Consider the following 17,892-nt stretch of genomic DNA (forward strand, 5'->3'; position numbering starts at 1 on the left):
CTCCCTTCCTCCAACACACAAACACGCACAGACACAGAGTGAAACTGGGTGTGATTCATCAGTGTGATGTGTAAAACAAGTCGCCTCAATAATGCCCCAAACCACAAAAAACATTTTTTTAATTCAAATGTTATCACAGGACCACACAATATCATCATAGCACACAGATAATAGGATACAACACCACGTCTCATTGTTTGTGGGCGTGACACCCACTTGTTTTTGTCAAGCAGACCACAATTTGTTGAGATGAGGAGATAAGATAAGACATTATTGATCCCCTGAGAGGAAAATTCACACTTCACAGGAGCACAAAAACAGGCCAAAGTGATAAAAGAATAGCAACATGACACTTTCAATTAAACTAATACAATTTAACAAGAAATTCCATTTAAACCACGCAGTCTTAATTGAGGTGGAGTAGTCACTTTGAGATATGACAAATAGGGCTACAATGAGCATCAAATATGAAAATATATAGCAGTGATATATATCAATAAAATATGAAATGCCCACACATAATAATGACTATTATTACTAGTAGTCTAGTAGTAGCCTAGTTATAAGTATTATCATTATTATTATTATTATTATTATTATTATTATTATTATTATTATTTAATCACCATCATCATCATCATCTTCATTCGTAAAACATTGATATATAATACATACATATATTTGAGGACAAAAAAATTAAACTTCTACTTACTAGCTTGTTACATGGAGTAACCTCAAAATGTCAATATTACAATGTAAGTAGCATAATATAAATAGTATTGTGTAGTGTGAACCTAGTAGGCAATAATATTATAAAATATGTATGTACTACTACTAAAGTACGACTACTACTACTAGTAGCAGTAATAATAATAATACATTAACAAGTAATATATATATATTTCACCTTACTGTCCAAATAATTGGGAATCCAATTTAGAACCACTAACAACAATAATAATAAGAAGAAAAAAACAGTAAAATACATGTAATTTATTTAATACTTTATGATATTTTCACTTTTACATTTCTTTTGGCAATTGTAGCATTTTGTTTGATTTGCCCAGAAATTAACATAATTTCAATCACAACATCATCCTGTCTTTTTTTTCCTGCAGATTTGAGACTCATTAATAGCTAACCACTGGTGATTAGAGTGTACCACAGAGGTGTAACATATTTATACAATGTGTCATGATTGCCACCCATGCAAATCAGCAGCGGTGGCATCGGAAATGGACTGTACCAAGGAGGAGAAGGACGCTGGAGGAGCCTCGGCAAGGTTTACGTCTTTGAAAAAAAAACTAATGCTGCGATGATGAGCTATTTATTTGCATTAATGTTACAACGCAAACGTAATGTGTTTACATGTTATGGATTAAGGTGTATTGTTGCTGACTGCCTCTTCCGCTGTTTCGCTCTCTTCTCTGAAACACCCCTTCGGTGAAAGCCACAGTGTCTGAGCGTGTGGTAGCGACTGTCAGCCTGCCTGGCCGCCCGGTTTTTTTTTTGGAGAGAATAAGTTGGCAAGGGGATGTGACTGCGATGATGGCGCTGCAGCTGAAGAACGGGGATGCAGCGTACTACCAGAGTGCGGATTACTGCAGAAATTACACTTCGCCGCCTGTCAACTACGGTGACAGCAACCATTATCTTGCCCGATTGCCAGGTAAGGAGAGGCTTGCCATACAGGATCTTCCCCTCTGTCAGCAGGCGTATGCGCTAATGTGCAGGGATGGAGAAAAATCTAACCAGAGACGTTCGCAGAGGAGGAAGGTGGATGCTGAAACCGGTTGCCCTGGTGCTGCTGTCATCATCATAATGTCATGTAGAGGGGTGCACTAGACATCATTCTACTCAATTTATAGAGCATGGATGCTGCGATGCAAAATCTGAGGTTGTCGAGATACTCTAAAGGTCTCTTGGAGAGTTGAGCTGATGTAATTTGAAACAGTGCATAGCCTCAGTGCAATGCTCACTTTCATCTCTCGTGCATGGCAGTCAATCCAGTGGTTGTCAGAGCAGGTGAAAAAACAAAATCGTCGCTGCTCAGTTTTCATGCATTGCTTGATCTGCACAGATGATGGTGACATGTGGCAATTACACAGTTTAGTATTTCTCTATTGCACTTGCACAGTTGCTGCCAATACAGGAAGGTGTTACTCTTGGTTTTTAGGGACTTGTGTCATCATCATGTAGCTATAGATGATCCACATTTACAGGATGTGACTATTCCTGCAATTGAACTGACATCTTCATTGCACTGACTGCGTGAAATATCACATTTAAGTTAGTAGAAGTTATTGTAATTGATTGGAAGTCAAATGTACACAGTGCCAAAATAGGAGGTCATTTTATGACAATTTTGGTAAACCCTCAATCATTTATTATAAGACTAAAGATTCCAAAGATTTGCTGGATTAAATAACCAAAACTGGTCTTTCTCATTGTACAACTTTTTTTGCCGGCCAAGTAAACAATATTAGACTCTGGGAGTGTGTGGTTGGCTTTTTATCATTTTTTCAAATGAAGCCTGAGGTCTAGTGCTAGTTGTTTTCTAAAAGAGGGAATGGATAATTGCTAATCAATAGCAGCCTAATGCACAGGCCAGTTGACTGGTGCTCAGGGTCTCTAAATGGGTATACCGCTCACTTTGTGATCATTATTATATAAGACAGTCAAATCTTTGGTGCTGCTGAGATATAAGAGTGAAAGCCAGGCCTTACTGTTACGTGACAGTATATCAAAGTACAATAAGACATACATGGTCTTTGCTGTTCTCTGCGGTCTTCCTGTGCTCATTGAAGCAGATGGAATAAGCGCAAGAGGCATGTGCTTCTCATCGCTCCATAATTGATGTGACACAAGACAGAACAGCAAGAGAAACTCTAGAGAAAATGAAGACTTGGCCTATTTAGAGATTCTCAGTGGAGGCCATGATATTATCAGATAGTGCGAAGAACTAATGAATAACTTCTGAGGTAGTTTGAGATTTTTCCTCCCCCAAATCTGGCCGATTCTTGTGAGACTTTGAGAACAATATCTCTTCACGAATATATGATGAACATATGTCAACCTCTTGATCAGCTGCCTTCTGCTTCAGAGCAACATTACATGCTTTGGCTTGCAACGTTGATTCCTTCCCAAAAACTCAAATGCAAAATACAAAGGTGTTTTTGACTTTGCAGCAAGGTCCACTGCTGTGAACATGCATAGTGTATGTTCTGCAGCTCTGTCGACTGCACTTTGTGGACCTGGATCTGGGTCTCTGACGAGTTGGTAAAAACTGACCTTGGCCTATCTAGCTCACACTAAAGCTATGGAAACGTATAAGCCCTGTTCTTCTTTCAGCCACAGTAAAGCCACTACAGGAAATCTTAATCCCAAGTAATTTTATAAGAAGTAGCATCCCCAGGAGTTGAAGAAGAGGTCAGGAAGGAGAAAACACTTTGCGGAGCGGCAGTGTTTGAAAAACAGTTGAAAGCAACGTCTTCAAGCTTACTACATGGTAACAGATATCCAATAAATGCATATGGAGTTAGTCGCCTATTTTGTAGTGCTGCAATGTGAACTCTGAACTACTTAATGAATGATATAAAGCAATGCACAGCTGCCCTTTGTGCTTAAAATTGCTGCTGTGGTGAGATTTTCAGACTGCTGTGCAGGCTGTCTCAATCGGAGTTGAGGGGTTCTCATGAGGCTATTCCTGATTGGATTGATGATGCATGTGGAACTTGATTTGTGGATCTGGTTCGGGATGGTGTTAACCCTTTGAAACCTTAGCAAAAGGCTTTTCTTTCAAAGAAATGGGAATAAGGCAATGAAACAACAAAAGAAGAAATGACCCAAACATTAGCAAAAAAATAAAATACTTTTTAAAGGCATCTGAAAGCAGCACAAGAAGGGTTGATAGTGATCTCTTTGCATTGAAGAGTTGCCTGATTTAAAAATTCATAATTTGAATGTTTGAAGCTCAGTCTCAAAACTTGCTGTATTTTACTATTTTAAGCTTTTAATGGCTATATCCATTCATTAAAACAACGTTCATCCTGTTTTGTCTCCGTCTTCTGCACCAAAGCTTTAATTGCTGGAATATTTCTGCAGTGAACCTGAATTGTGTCTTTTTCTTGGGATTTTTCTGTTAATGAAGCTGTGGTTCTGTTAGAGCTTCTTTCCTATAACTGTCCACTCACAATGGCCAATTTTCACCCGCTCCCTCTGATGCTTATTGCCAATAAATCACTGTTGGTGCTCCCTACGGATGCCAGAGAATATCTGAGAAGGAGCTCCCATAAACAGCAAATATACAAGCTCTCATACGCAGGATATGTTTAAACAACACTTACAATGCCAATAAGTAGTACAACTTATTTATAAATATATAATTGCTGCATAATGTTACTTTATTAATGTATGGGCAACCCACCCAGCCCTGTCGACTCCCCAACACTCTCATTTTGCAGTTGACAGGACTATAAGGTCAGCGCCCTGTCCAGCATACCTTTCTCCTGAGGTCAGCCAGGCCAGGTGACAGACAGGCAGCCTCTTAGACTGGACAGACAGACTGACAGCGAGCAGCAGTCGGAAACACAAACACCTCGGGATGTTATTTTGGGTCCATGAATCACCACCATTGGGCGTCCAATTGGATTCCAGATAAAAGCTTCCAGCACAGGGAGTTTTGACACAGCTGTTGGCCTATTACTGACCTGACAATATAGAATGCGGTTAAGCACACACACACACACACACACACACCTCACACACACACACACACACACACACACACACACACACACACACACACACAATGGAGCATTAGAGTGGCACAAACGAATGAAATCAGCATATTGCCTTGCCTAATATAATGCTCTTTCTTTTCTTTTTTCTTTAACATACACACACCCATATCTCCTATTCATGTACACACACACACATACAGACTACATTATCCATTCGAGCAGTCGTGCTTCAGGCTGTGATCTCTACCGATCAAAGATGCTTGGCGATTTTTATTGTCACCGTCTCCGTTTGTGTGTGTGCACATGCATGTGCATGTAACGTCGTATGCATGACTGCAGGCGCTGCAGGCTAAGCCTAATCTTTCTCATGCCCACTGGAGTGTGAAGCTCCTCTGTCCGAGAATGTGTTTCCATTTGCCCATCTCTTTACATCTCTACTGCCTCAGGCATCCAGGGGGAAAAAATGCTTCCTTTCTTAGTGCCACTGTACATTGGTCATTGGATTTTCACCTAGATCTTTCTCGATGTGTGTCTGATGATCTGTAAATAGACAAAATCCATTTAAGTCTGCAGCATCTGAAGCATCAACAGTCCAATCCAATGCAAAAACACTTTTTTAAAAATTTTTTTAAGAAAGTTGTTTTTTTTTTTTTTTGCCTGATGTGTTTGTTTTAGTCTCTTAGCTAATAATATCACTGGTGGCAATAAATTAGCCAGTAGGATTCATCCTCTGTGAACTATGAATACAAAATCTCATGACAATTCATCCAACGGTAGTTGAGATATTTCAATCTGGACAAGTGCGGTGGACCAACCAACCCGCATTACTAAAAATGGCTAAATGTGTTCTTTGATTGCATCAACTTTCTGAATGCTGTCTAGTTTCCTTGAATAAAAAGTACTATTGTCTGTACAACACTGCTTTCCACATCACGGCTGCTGAACTTCCTCGTAAACACATTTCTTTGATTTGTAATATCTGCCCCTGTCTTGAAGTAATGTGTATGTGCCTCTAATGTCCACAGGCCCAGAGACCATGTTGAAACCTCCCCTGAGTCTCTTCAGCCATCCCCAACAGCCTTTCCACCACATGGACTCTCTGCACCAGCTGGGACCTCCGCCAATGGCGCCTACGCAGCCTCTCGGCCCACCACCCCTTGCCCCCGCACAGGCCATTGGACCCCCAAACATGGCTCCTACCCAGACTCTAGGGCCCCCTCCCATGACTGCTACTCACACGTTAAGACACCCCCCAATTACCCCACCACATAGCCTAGGCCCCCTCCAATGGCCCCAGCTCAGCAACTGGGGCCCCCACCAATGGCACACACCTTGGGGCCCCCACCTGTAGATCACACACAAGCAATTGTGCCTCCAACCATGGACCTCATTCAACCATTGGGGCCTCCACCTCTGAACCCTGCACAAGCACTGGTACCCCCACCCGTAGTGGCACCCGGAGCCGGCCGATTCCCCCTCCCTCCCAGCCCCATGTCCTCCCCTCCTGCTCCGGGCCCAGACCCTTCACACCTGCCCCCAAGACCCCCAGGACCGGCTCTCATCCCCGCCCCGATGTCCTGCCTCATCCCCGGTCCTCTTCCGGGTCAAGCAGCTCCAGCCAGCGAGCAGCCCCAGGATGAGGGCTCTCTGCTGGGGATGGAGGAGCAGGAGGACTCCCTGGGGTTGGGGGAACTGTGTAAACCACTGTACTGTAAACTCTGCAACGTTACCCTCAACTCTGCTCAGCAGGCACAAGCTCACTACCAGGTCAGCTGAAATACACATGGACAAAACAAGTAAACTATCAAGAAGTATGCACAAACACATATCTTCTTATTTTTCTGTCTAGGGGAAGAACCACAGTAAAAAGTTAAGAAATTTCTACGCTGGCAGTCAACAGCCTCCAGCCATCAGGATCCCAGAAGTCCTTGAGGCGGCTGGCCAGACATCCCTCAGCTCAGGATCAAACGACAGTGACGCAGGCAGGCAGGTCAGATCCAAACTCAGCAACTCAGCACCAGCCTACCTAAATGTTACAGTTTTAGTCAAGGATGTGGGTGTACTTCTGCTCAAGTGGACAGTCTGCTGATAGAGGTAGTTTCCCTGTGTGGAGGCGGCAAGGAACTGCACAGTCATTCTGTTTTATTTAAACAGCGGAAAATCATCATCCGCTCACCACCGAACAATTTACTGTCTTTACACATTCTAGCTGCAATTCAATTGTTATACATAATACATTTATTGTAATGATATCTTTTCTCAGACTTAAATGTGGTATAAGTTTTTTTTAGTGTAGGCTATCAAGTGACTTTGATATTTTATAGTATAGGACTTAAAGTGTGTTTTAACTCATCATTTACTTGGCAAACCCACCACTTTACTATTTTGGTTAACACTTACTGCTCACATACTATAGTTTTCAGCAAAACAAGGCAAGTAGACAAAGTCTGAGACTAGCTGGTGATCATTATGGAACATTTAGCAGCCTTATATTCACCAGACAGCCAGAAAATAACCAAAAATTTCTGTAACTGCTGTATATGGGAAAAAAGTTTTTGCTAACAAGTTTGCAGAATCAACTTAAAGGGTGATGAAATGTCATTGTTGTGTTCACAACTTGTTTCTCCTGCCTCAAAGTGCCCAAAAAATCAGTAACTGAAGGTTTAAGGATTCACCATGTCTATGCTTGTGTTCATGTGAGGTCAAATGGCCAAAATTATCTACAATGTAGACAGCAGGAAATGTTGTATACATGCAACTGTCTTTTTTTGTGCGACTGAAATTACCTAAATAGTCTTAAAGGAGCTATATTCAACAGTCAGAACATTAATATAGCAGCAAATGTAAGGATGGGCTATAATGGCAAAGAAGAAGAAACTTCATTAACGCTGCCTCTTTGTGTGTTGAAATCTGAGCATCTCTGATCTTTGTTATGGTAGATAGTCTGGTCCTTAGTATCAGTCATGTATGTTAGTGGATGTGAGTCCCTGTGAGTGTATACCACTGGCTAGCTAATTGGCACCACTCTGCACTTGCTGATAAAGCGGTTATCACTGATATCAGGTTGGCGCTGTTACAAAGGCACAATATCCACTCTTGGGTTTCCCTCATTCTAGCAATGTTAGCTCTGTCAGCACAGTTGCCGTTTACACAGTTAGCACTGTTGAGAACCACATTGAGAGCCATGTGCAGACAATCTCACCCCACACTCTGAATCATAGATTATAATCTGAATGTTGCATACAGCTACTTTAACACTGTCAAAAAAAAGCAACAATATAACCTAAACATTTCCCTTGTCTTCATAATCCTTTAAATATGTCAGACTATTTTGGACTTCAGCACATGGATGTGATTTCTTTCGATTTAATAACTTTCTTCAATGTGCATTTTTTTAGTTGAAAATTCTTTTCTTCCTCCCAGCATGTATTTCTTTTCTTTCTCACTGGTCACTTTCTAACTCCTCTCACCACATACACTGCGCTGCTTTGTCCTGTGTTTGCAGGCGCAGTATAAGGGGGCGACCCGGGTCATCTTGGCCACAGAGAATGACTATTGTAAGCTGTGTGACGCCTCCTTCAGTTCACTGGCAGTGGCACAGGCTCACTATCAGGGCAAGAACCACGCCAAGAAACTACGACTCGCTGAGGCCCAACAGAACTCCAATAACATGTAGGTTTAATTATAGAAATGCTTTGCAGGACACAGAGGTCTCGTCCTTGTTTAGCTTTCTATTGGCTCAGCATTTGTCTTGCAGATCTCCTGAAAGCCACTACAACTACCTGGTTTGACTTCTCTCAAGTCTAAAGTTGTGATAAAAAAATAGGTGTGAATGGGATGAGCCAAGCTAAAGGTGTAGAAACAGATGGGCAGTTACTGTCATCTTTGGATCAAACTAAAGTAATTTGTCTGTGGCTCGGCCTGTTTCAGGGAAGGCAGCAGTGAGACAACCCCGAGAAGAAACAGAAAGGATGGCAGTGAGTACAGACTGGTGAAAAACCGACGCAGCCCACAGCTTCCTGCATCCATGCCAGGTAAAATATTAAGAAATAAATAGATTAATGACTTATTTTTGAGCTGTTAATGTTAAACTGTCAACAGATACATGTGTTTACAATGTGGTTTGTATGTGTTTGTGCAACACATCAACCCAACAGTAGCATTTGTGGTTTATTGGTGAAAAAATTAACAATCCTATACGAAAAAGCTACTGTTTGCTAAACTTGCCCCTTTTGACGATCATAACTCAAGAAAGTATTACATTTGAACACATACAAAGAGTTATGTTAAAGAAGCAATCGGCGGTCAAATATTCCCTTGCCCTGGTTATTTCTTTTGGATTACTTTAGAGAGAGAAGAGAATTTAGCTCCATTTAACGCACTCCACTCCACTCTTTTGCACTGGCATCTACAGGATCCAAGAGTCCATGCTAAAACTGTGCAGCCTAGTGAGAATCTGCACAACTATTTGGCCTTTGGCTGCTCAGAATTGATCTCAAATGTGATATAATCCATAATGACCTCTGCACACATACTGTATATACTGTATACAGCACTGTATACTGGAAAGCCAATTTAGCTTCCCAGAATGCCGCCATGAGCTCCAATAGCTCACTGAGCTGTAGTGGAGTCCCTGAGGGAGAGAAGAATTTCACATTTACTGATGTCAGAATACATCAATGAAGTAAACTGCTGCAGCTGGTTAGAAAGATATGGTGAACACAAGAAAACACTTAATAATCTGTTCCTAAGATTAGACTGTCACACATGGAAATTTTAAATTAAAACAAGCTTTGTATTTGACCTTTTTGTCCTCTTTAAACATCTAACCACAAGTTAGATTTTTTTTTTTTTTTAGTAACAAACAGCCTCTGAAGGTAGCATTTCTGTGCTAAAACAGTGGTTGACACTGTGCAGAAAATCCAAGTAATAATGTTGTAATATTGGACCTTTTCACCCAAAGCGTTGTGACTGTTATTTGATGCATTTTACACAATTATAGGAGCAGCCACTTATTGACATTCTGAGATGTTTTGGAAAAGCTGAAACGCAGTGGCTCTCCTGAGGGTAACGTGGTTGTAAACATTTTACCAGTGTGCCATTTAACTTAAGGGTTGGCAGACAACGTTTTTGGCTGAAACTTTATTTTAACTTTACCGTGTTTTCTGTGTGTTTATGTGGGTGTCTTCTTTTGACCCTTGTGTGTGTGTGTGTGTGTGTGTGTGTGTGTGTGTGTGTGTGTGTGTGTGTGTGTGCAGGCGTGTGAAAACAGATACAGAGCAGATAACGTCAGACTTTGTGCTGACGTCAAACAACCATTTCTTTCTCGCCACTCTGTCTCTTTCCACAGACAAAAACAGTAGCACCTCAGCTGGAGATAAAGCAGGATAAATCATAAAGTCAAGCCAATTCCTTCCCTCTACCACTCTCTCTCTGTCCCCCATCCACTCTTTTTTTTCAAACACACACACACACACACACACACACACACACACACGCACTACAACGTTCTGCTGATTTAATCAGTTTTCTTGATGGACAAATCCCAAAATAGCCTGACTCTCTCCTGCGGTTGCCTTCTCACTGTCTTCGTATCTCTCTCTTGTATCTTCTCTCATTTTTCGTATCCGTAACACACACACACACACATGCACACACACACACACACGCACACACACACACAGACACACACACACAAATACAAACATACAAAAACAAGCAATACTCCTTTTCCAGTGATTCACCTAGTCGTAATCCTGGTTAATCTTTATCACACATCATTTTAAGTGTGTGTTGATAGTCTATATTCAAAATCATGTGGCTATGATCTCATCTCATTTGCACTAAAACAATTAGTGGATTAATCCATTTTAATAATCAATTGTGTCAGTCATTTATCAAGCAACAGCACTTGTTAGGAGCCATACTAACTGCTCTGTGAGGCTGCACTTCGGCACAGTGGTGTTTTGAGCTAAATGCCAACATCAGAACGCTCACAATGACAGTGACAATGACAGTCATGCTGATGTGAAGCAGGTGTAATTCTGAACCTCAGACTGTATAATAAAGATGGATGACATGACTGCTCCCCAAAAGTTAAGCCAAAACATCTGGACGGTATGGCGAATGGAACATGGGCCACACTAAAAAGTACGCATCATCACATACATTTTTCCCAAAGATGGTTTCTGTCATTTAAGGATGTTTTTATCACCCTAATGTTTGTTCAAGTGTTTGTTATTTGATACCATTATAAGGGGGTATGACATCATGATTGACAGCTCTGTGCTTACAATCGAGGGTACTGCTCACAATTGGTTGGGCAGGTGAATGGGCGGGAACTTAATACAGAGGAGATGACCATTGTGCAGGCTGTAGCTCTATATGACTCCCATATCAAGGATATTATCAAGAAGCTGAAAAAGATAAGTGACAGCGTCATATTGTTTATCATCGGGGTACAATACATACACAATAAATTCTGTTCTGCACTTGCCGAAAGGCTCAATAGCTGTCGAACTATCATGGAACACTGGGATGATCTATTTGTTTCACGGAGACGTCCACTCAACAGTCAGCCTTGGTTCTGAATATATTTTAGATGAAATAAATATATGGGTGAGAATTACAATTCCACAATTATTAAAATGTCCTTAATAAAGGACAATAAACGAATGATTTATACATGAAAACTCTATTGTCTTTCAGTCACCATCTATTTCACCATATCCAAAAAATTCTGACAGCCCAAGGGCACCCAAAGAGCACCTCAGCGGACACCGTCCCTTTATTTCTAGCATCATCTGCTGTAACTCTCCAACATGGCAGCTCTAGTTACACTGCATGCGTGAAATACACCATAGCTCCCATGGGTTCAAAGAGCCCAGGAGCGGTGGAAGTGGAGACACATCATCCATCTTTACAGTCTATGTGTTCATGTTTGCCATCTGAGTTTAGCATGGTTACATTTCCTATTCAGCACTTAACACAAAGAACAGCTAAAGCTGATGGGAATATCATTAGTTTTGATCATTTTTTGATCATAAATGACTAAATATTACCACTAAATATCAAAATTTTGACCTGACAGTGGTACCATAGGAAATTTTAAAGGAACACCAGAGTTACTACAATTATCCTAACGAGGACATAAATGTCCGTACAGAATTTTTATGTTAATTAATTCAATAACTTTTGAGACATTCCATTCAAAACCACAAATGTGAACCTTACGGCAGCGCTGGAGGAAAAGTCAGGCAATCACCAAAGACATTTGAATTCATCCTCTAGGTACCATGGTTACCTGCTCCAAATTTCATGGCGATTCATCCAACGGAGATATTTCAGTCTGGACCAACAGTTGAATGTCTTTGGGTTTGGGACTTTTCTTGTTTAAAATGAGAAAATTTAAGACCTTGGGCTGCTGAAGAGTTGTGTGTTTTTCACAATTGTCTGACATCTTGTCAACTAACAACTTGTGTACCATTACAATAACTGATAACTTATGGTATAATAGTACTGTTAGTCTTTAATTAGAGTGACCTTCTAGCTGTCATGATAGATAAATCTAATAAGAATCAGCCTCTTTATGTGTAGCTACAACTTACGTCTCTCCTGTCTGTCGTCTCTCCCCTTTTGCTCCCTCCAGGACCGTACTACAACCCCAGACCGAGGCAGCGCATCCCCAGGGACTTGGCCATGTGTGTGACTCCCAGTGGACAGTTCTACTGTTCCATGTGCAACTGCGGAGCTGAGCAGGAGACGGACTTCAGGCAGCATCTGGAGAGCAAGCAGCACAAAGCGAAAGTGTCAGAGTTAAGATACCGCCACGAGATGGAGAACCTCGGCTACAGCTAAGAGACATTAGAGGGGAGGGGGTGGGAGAGATAAGACCGAGATTAGAGTGGGACAGAATAGGTGGAGAGACAGTCCAAATCCAAAGTGCAGTGAAGCAAATTCTAGCCCGTGTTTGAAGGGCATATTTAGTGAAGGGATTAGCCGAAATGGCCTCAAGATCTTGTTGCAATTCATTTGATATACGCTTAAACACTTAAATCCTCATATTTGACATAATGCTCTGGCATATGATGCCATAATTGGATTTGATGGATTTATTTGATCTGGGTATTACTCTTGAAATTCAGTCTGTATTGAATCAGGCTGCAACATGTATTGAGAAAAGGATGGATTTTGAAGAATCAATCAAAAAGTCTCTTTTTTAAAGGTACTGAATCCAATTTTTTACCCTCCATCTGTTGTTATATCGTCTCTGGTCAACTTTTTAGGTGGGTTGCATTCACAGACTCAGGACACAGGTGAATGCAAATGAATTGCAAGAAGTATTGAGCTTGTACAAGCTACAGGAAGAGAGTGGGACATGCAGAGGGGTCAAGCATTGAAGGGATTGTTTGGATTGTTTGAAGTAGGGCTGTATTGGGTTCTTATGCGTAGTCAGAATATTACATGTAATAGAAGGCAGTCAGCATACCCCTAGTTTAGAGATGCAGACTTAAGTCCGACACAGAAGCCCAATTATGTACCGCTGTGGATTGGGGTTAGCAATAAGACTTATTTTAACCACCTAAAAAAAAAAGTCCCACCTAAAAATATTAAGTCTATATTGAGACTATTCTTACCCCTTTACATTTCCGTCAGTCAGCCTGTTTCTATGGGGAAGCCATTTATGGCTTCATTTCCCTATCTATACTCTCGACAAAGCCACCAGACTCCTTTGAAAAAAACATCCAGCTCGCTGATCTGGTCTACAACTGCTTCAAGCAGTTCAACTGTTGAATATGAACAAACCTTTTTAAATGCCAAAGTCTCACAATAACACAAATAAAATAGCTGCCTGAGGCAGTGGTTGACCAGCAACTCCTTTATTCAGCGATGTTAAATCACTTTTTTCTCAAAGGAGTCTGGCTTCAAAAAGAGCAATATAACAGCTTAATTTTCCCATTGGACATGACCATCTGACAGAAAGATAAAGTGATAAAAAATACTCTCAATAAAGCTTACGCTCATACAGTACATAGTACATTTTGTTGCGGACCCCCTATCAACAGCAGTACATTGCTTATTTTCCGTGTCCGACTCCGGCCTGCTTCTCCAAAGTGGGGGCCTGTTGACTGACATCTACTGTTTGTAACATACAGTCTAAGGAGAAGTACTTCTTACAACCCCAATTCAAAAATCTGAAGTATCCCTAAGAGAGAACCCAAAATATAGAAAATGGAGAGAAAGTGTTGGTAGAAGCAAAAGGAAGCATTGAGGCAAACACTTGAGGTCAGTACAAGTCTCGTCCTTGGGAACACAATCATTACTGAGGACAAAGTTTGGGACTTGTTTCAATTCCTGTGTCAATCAGCCCTGCAGGTATTTTTGTACAGACCCTACAGCAGGGACTTCAGGGCCACTTATACTGTAGTGACCACTGCGCCACAAATCCAACATGTTTATAACCTGCCTAACACAGGTAGTAACATCCAAAGCACTATTAGCTAATTTAAAACAACAAAGCACAACAAACAACATCATGTGGTAGAAACAGTGTTAGATGAAACAGTTAGCCTTAGCCGACCTCTTAGCGTAGTGGTCCTTTGGTGTATATCAGGCTGAAGGCTACACACCGGCTAGCCTTGTTTGTGCCTTTAGTGAGAATTAGGCTAAAGAGTAAACTTTGGCTAGCCATTTTGACATATAGCGGAAACCAATCTACAGTATTGATTGGGTTTTTCTATATACTGTGTCACCTCTCCTCTTGTGATAAATCCACCTAAATTTTATGTAAATATTCTCAAATTATGTTATAGATGTAAATAGAGGATAATATACACTGAACAAAAATTTAAACGCAACTCTTGTTTCTTGATCCTATTTTTCAGAGGTCTAAGTTAAAGATCCAAGACTATTTTATTAACTTAAAAGATATATTTCTGTCAAATTTTAGGAGTGAGCTCTTCTCCTTTTCCAAGATAATCCATCCACCTGATAAAATAAGTCAGTAAATACCCCACTCGCAAACTTTTAAGCTTTTATGTGTCTTAAAAAAGGCGGTTGCAGACAAGTGGCTAAATGAGACTACAGAACAACATCAACCTGAGCAGCACTGAACATGGCTTTACAGCCTCGTAGTAGTGGCAACACAGGTGTAATTTGTTTATAGCCAAACATTTAGCTTTTTACTTCTGGGAATTTCGCCTTAAAAAATCCTGAAAGCTGTGTTCATTTGTAAAGATACTTTGTGAAGGTCCTGAGCTGGTGTAGTTACACATTGTCTACAGTTGTGAAGGTGGTTGGATGTACTGCCAAGAAAAGACATTGCATGTAGCTTATGGTGGTAAAATAAACAATCAGTTCATGGATAACAGTTCTGGCGGACACTAGTACAGTTAGCCTTCCCATAACACGCTCCCCCAAAATTATTGGTGAATGTGTTGTTTGATAAAACCGCCCATTTAAGAGTGGGCTTTTATTATGATCACATCTGCTGAGTACTTTTAAAAAAGTCTGACATCTTTACATGAAACCTCTAAAAAATGGGAGCCAAAACAAAAGTGTTGGGTTTAAATTTTTGTTCAATATACATGAATACTACTAAATCTTTGGTTAATGTTAGCCTAGCATATCTTGTAAATACTCGTACTCTATTAAATAATTATCAGGAATCTTGTACAAAGTGTGCACTGACTGAATGTCTGTCCATCAGCTCTGTATGTTTTTGGGTGGATTTTACCATAGGCCCTCTGTACCACTTGAGGTGATGCCCTTGTTCATTGGTGAAGTAACTCTGGTTCCATCCGTCTAGTTAAAAGCTGCTAGTCTCATTACTGTGACAGTGCTGGAGGAGCACATACATGCCAGGAGAGGCCTGTTTGTGAAGCTCAGTCTTTGTCTTGACAACAGCCAAACTGGCACTGTAACAGGAGGAAAATGTTGGAAACTGAATGCGTGTAGCCAAAAGCATTTAACTCCAAACTTCTAATTAGTTTGCAAATTGCAAATGAACGAGTGTAGAGCTCATGGATGTTACTGGTTGTAAGACATATCATTTAATTCTCCCCAATCAATTGTGATTCCCAGAGGGGACATAACCAGGTTTTACTGCAGTGTGAAGCAGCTGCAGAGGAGTCACATGGATTTGTGCACAGATTTTTTTTTAATGTTGTCTTGGTTTTTTTGTTTATCCCTTATGACCCGGGTCCAGCTGTTTTTTAAGTGTTAAGCCCCTCCCAAAAAGATCACTTATGTAATCGGAATCAAATTAGATTTTCTGTTTCTGTTTATTTGATTATCTGTTCCAGTTCAGTTGTGCCGAGCTGAATGCAGCGCAGTCACAAAGGCCTTTTTCGAGTGAGACAGTCATACTTTAAACAACTAAAAATGTGAACTGTGCCTTTAAGATTGGCTGTGATCGCCACTGAATTCAGAGAAGACAATGACAGGGCCAAAAATTTAGCATTTTGATCATATGAAATGACTGATGATTCTTTGATCCTATAAATAGGAAAAATGTATTTATTCCTCAGATTTTTTTTTTTTAATGTAGCAGTTAACACTTTAAAATTCCTTTTAAATAATGCAGAAAAATCTGTTGGACCAATTAATTTTTTAAAGTATTCAGCTTAAAAATGTGTGTTAATAAGTATGGTAATTAAATAGTTAATTACCCTAATTATGAACAAAAGTTTTTAAATTGATAACCCATACAAGTTAATTTGTTCCATCTACGTTTTCAACATTATCTAAAAGAAATTCTATTATGTATTTAAATACCACATTTATGAACACACATTTTAAAGTAATTACTCACAAAAATAAGCAAACAAACATTTTCTTTCACATTATTTAAAAGGAATTTTAAAGTGTTAAAGAGATTTTACGTCTTGATTTTGAGATCTCAGCATCTTTCACCACAGCAGTTTCAGTTTAAATTTGCTCCTGCACAACAGCCGTGTACACACACGCACGCATGCATGCGCATGCGCGCGCACACACACTCCTACATAATTCAGTCAGTCAAAGGTCTGATCAGGTCATCAGAAGTGTTATAAAGTGAATTGAACGCAGCATCCTGGTTTGGTTAGCTGTGCGGAAAGGCAGCTGCTCACATCTTCCACAGAGCACAAACACACACCTGATCACACATGAGGACACTCAGGAGAAAAGCACTGTGAGGACAAAGTGCTGTGGTGTTAAGGGATTTAAACATGCAAGAGAGGCACAGCCAGAGGGAAAGAGAGAGATAAACAAAATGCCCGGCTGTTTTATTATCCCACTGTGCTGTATGGTGTAATAAAAAAAAGGAACAAAGATGCACTGATGAAAGCAGAGCTGTAACCAAAGCTGTGGGTGAGACACAGCTAGTCGAGGAGTTCTTCTTCACATTAGGCTGAACTGCAGTCTGTTAATAGCACTCCTCCTCCTCCTCCTCCTAGAAATAACACGCTTTGTCTGACAAGAAAGAATGGGTTCCATAACCTTTTATTATGTTGACAGGCTCACACTCCAAAGCAGCTACTGAACACCTCGCGCAAATTATGAAATAATGAACTGCAAAGGAATGGAGGGAACAAGGAGATTGTAGATCAGGCTGCTAACAGGCATCACCTAAACAGCCTTTAAGATCAGACAGTTGCCTGGAAACCATTTTTGCTTATGTTAAGTCCTGTATCTGGACTCAGTAAACCAGTGTTTCCTAAACATTTTGGCTTGAGACCTTTTAAAGGTGTATTAGCCCTCAAAATGTCTATTTGCATATCAATGACTCACCCTGTGTTACCATCAATTGTTTAAACATTGTTTTTCTCACATGCTTCAACAGGGAATGAAGAATCCAAAAACATCCTTGATGAATTGAAGTCAAAGGGGGCCACGTTTAACAACAGAAATCAAATAACTATCCATTCATATGCTTAGCACTTCCCAAACACATGCATTTTTGCCAAAATGGTTCAATTTCAAATACTTCCGCATTTATTTAGTCTCGCACACAGATGAGCTGCATGCCTGGACCAGCATGTGCATTTGATTTCTGCTTTGAACTTGAATTATACTGCACCAGGTGTGTGAGATTTTATAAACAGATGTTGACATTATTTTTGACATTATTTTTCTGTTGTAAATACCACCCCGTGACCTCAAGTTATCA

General features: G+C 40.4%; 1 protein-coding gene across 1 annotated transcript; it reads left to right on the top strand.

The window, feature by feature from the left end:
* Window positions 1-1,227: 1,227 nt before the first annotated feature.
* On the top strand, window positions 1,228-16,223 carry zmat3 (zinc finger, matrin-type 3). Its single transcript, XM_042482666.2, is given in 7 exon segments — window positions 1,228-1,669; window positions 5,768-6,016; window positions 6,019-6,509; window positions 6,592-6,732; window positions 8,248-8,414; window positions 8,673-8,776; window positions 12,391-16,223. Coding segments are annotated over 7 exon segments (1,485 nt in total). The 5' UTR covers window positions 1,228-1,545; the 3' UTR covers window positions 12,600-16,223.
* The last annotated feature ends 1,669 nt before the right edge of the window (window positions 16,224-17,892 follow it).

The sequence above is a fragment of the Plectropomus leopardus genome, chromosome 5 (genome assembly GCF_026936395.1).
Source record: "Plectropomus leopardus strain MGB_pleo_1.0 chromosome 5, ASM2693639v1, whole genome shotgun sequence".
Lineage (NCBI taxonomy): Eukaryota > Metazoa > Chordata > Actinopteri > Perciformes > Serranidae > Plectropomus > Plectropomus leopardus.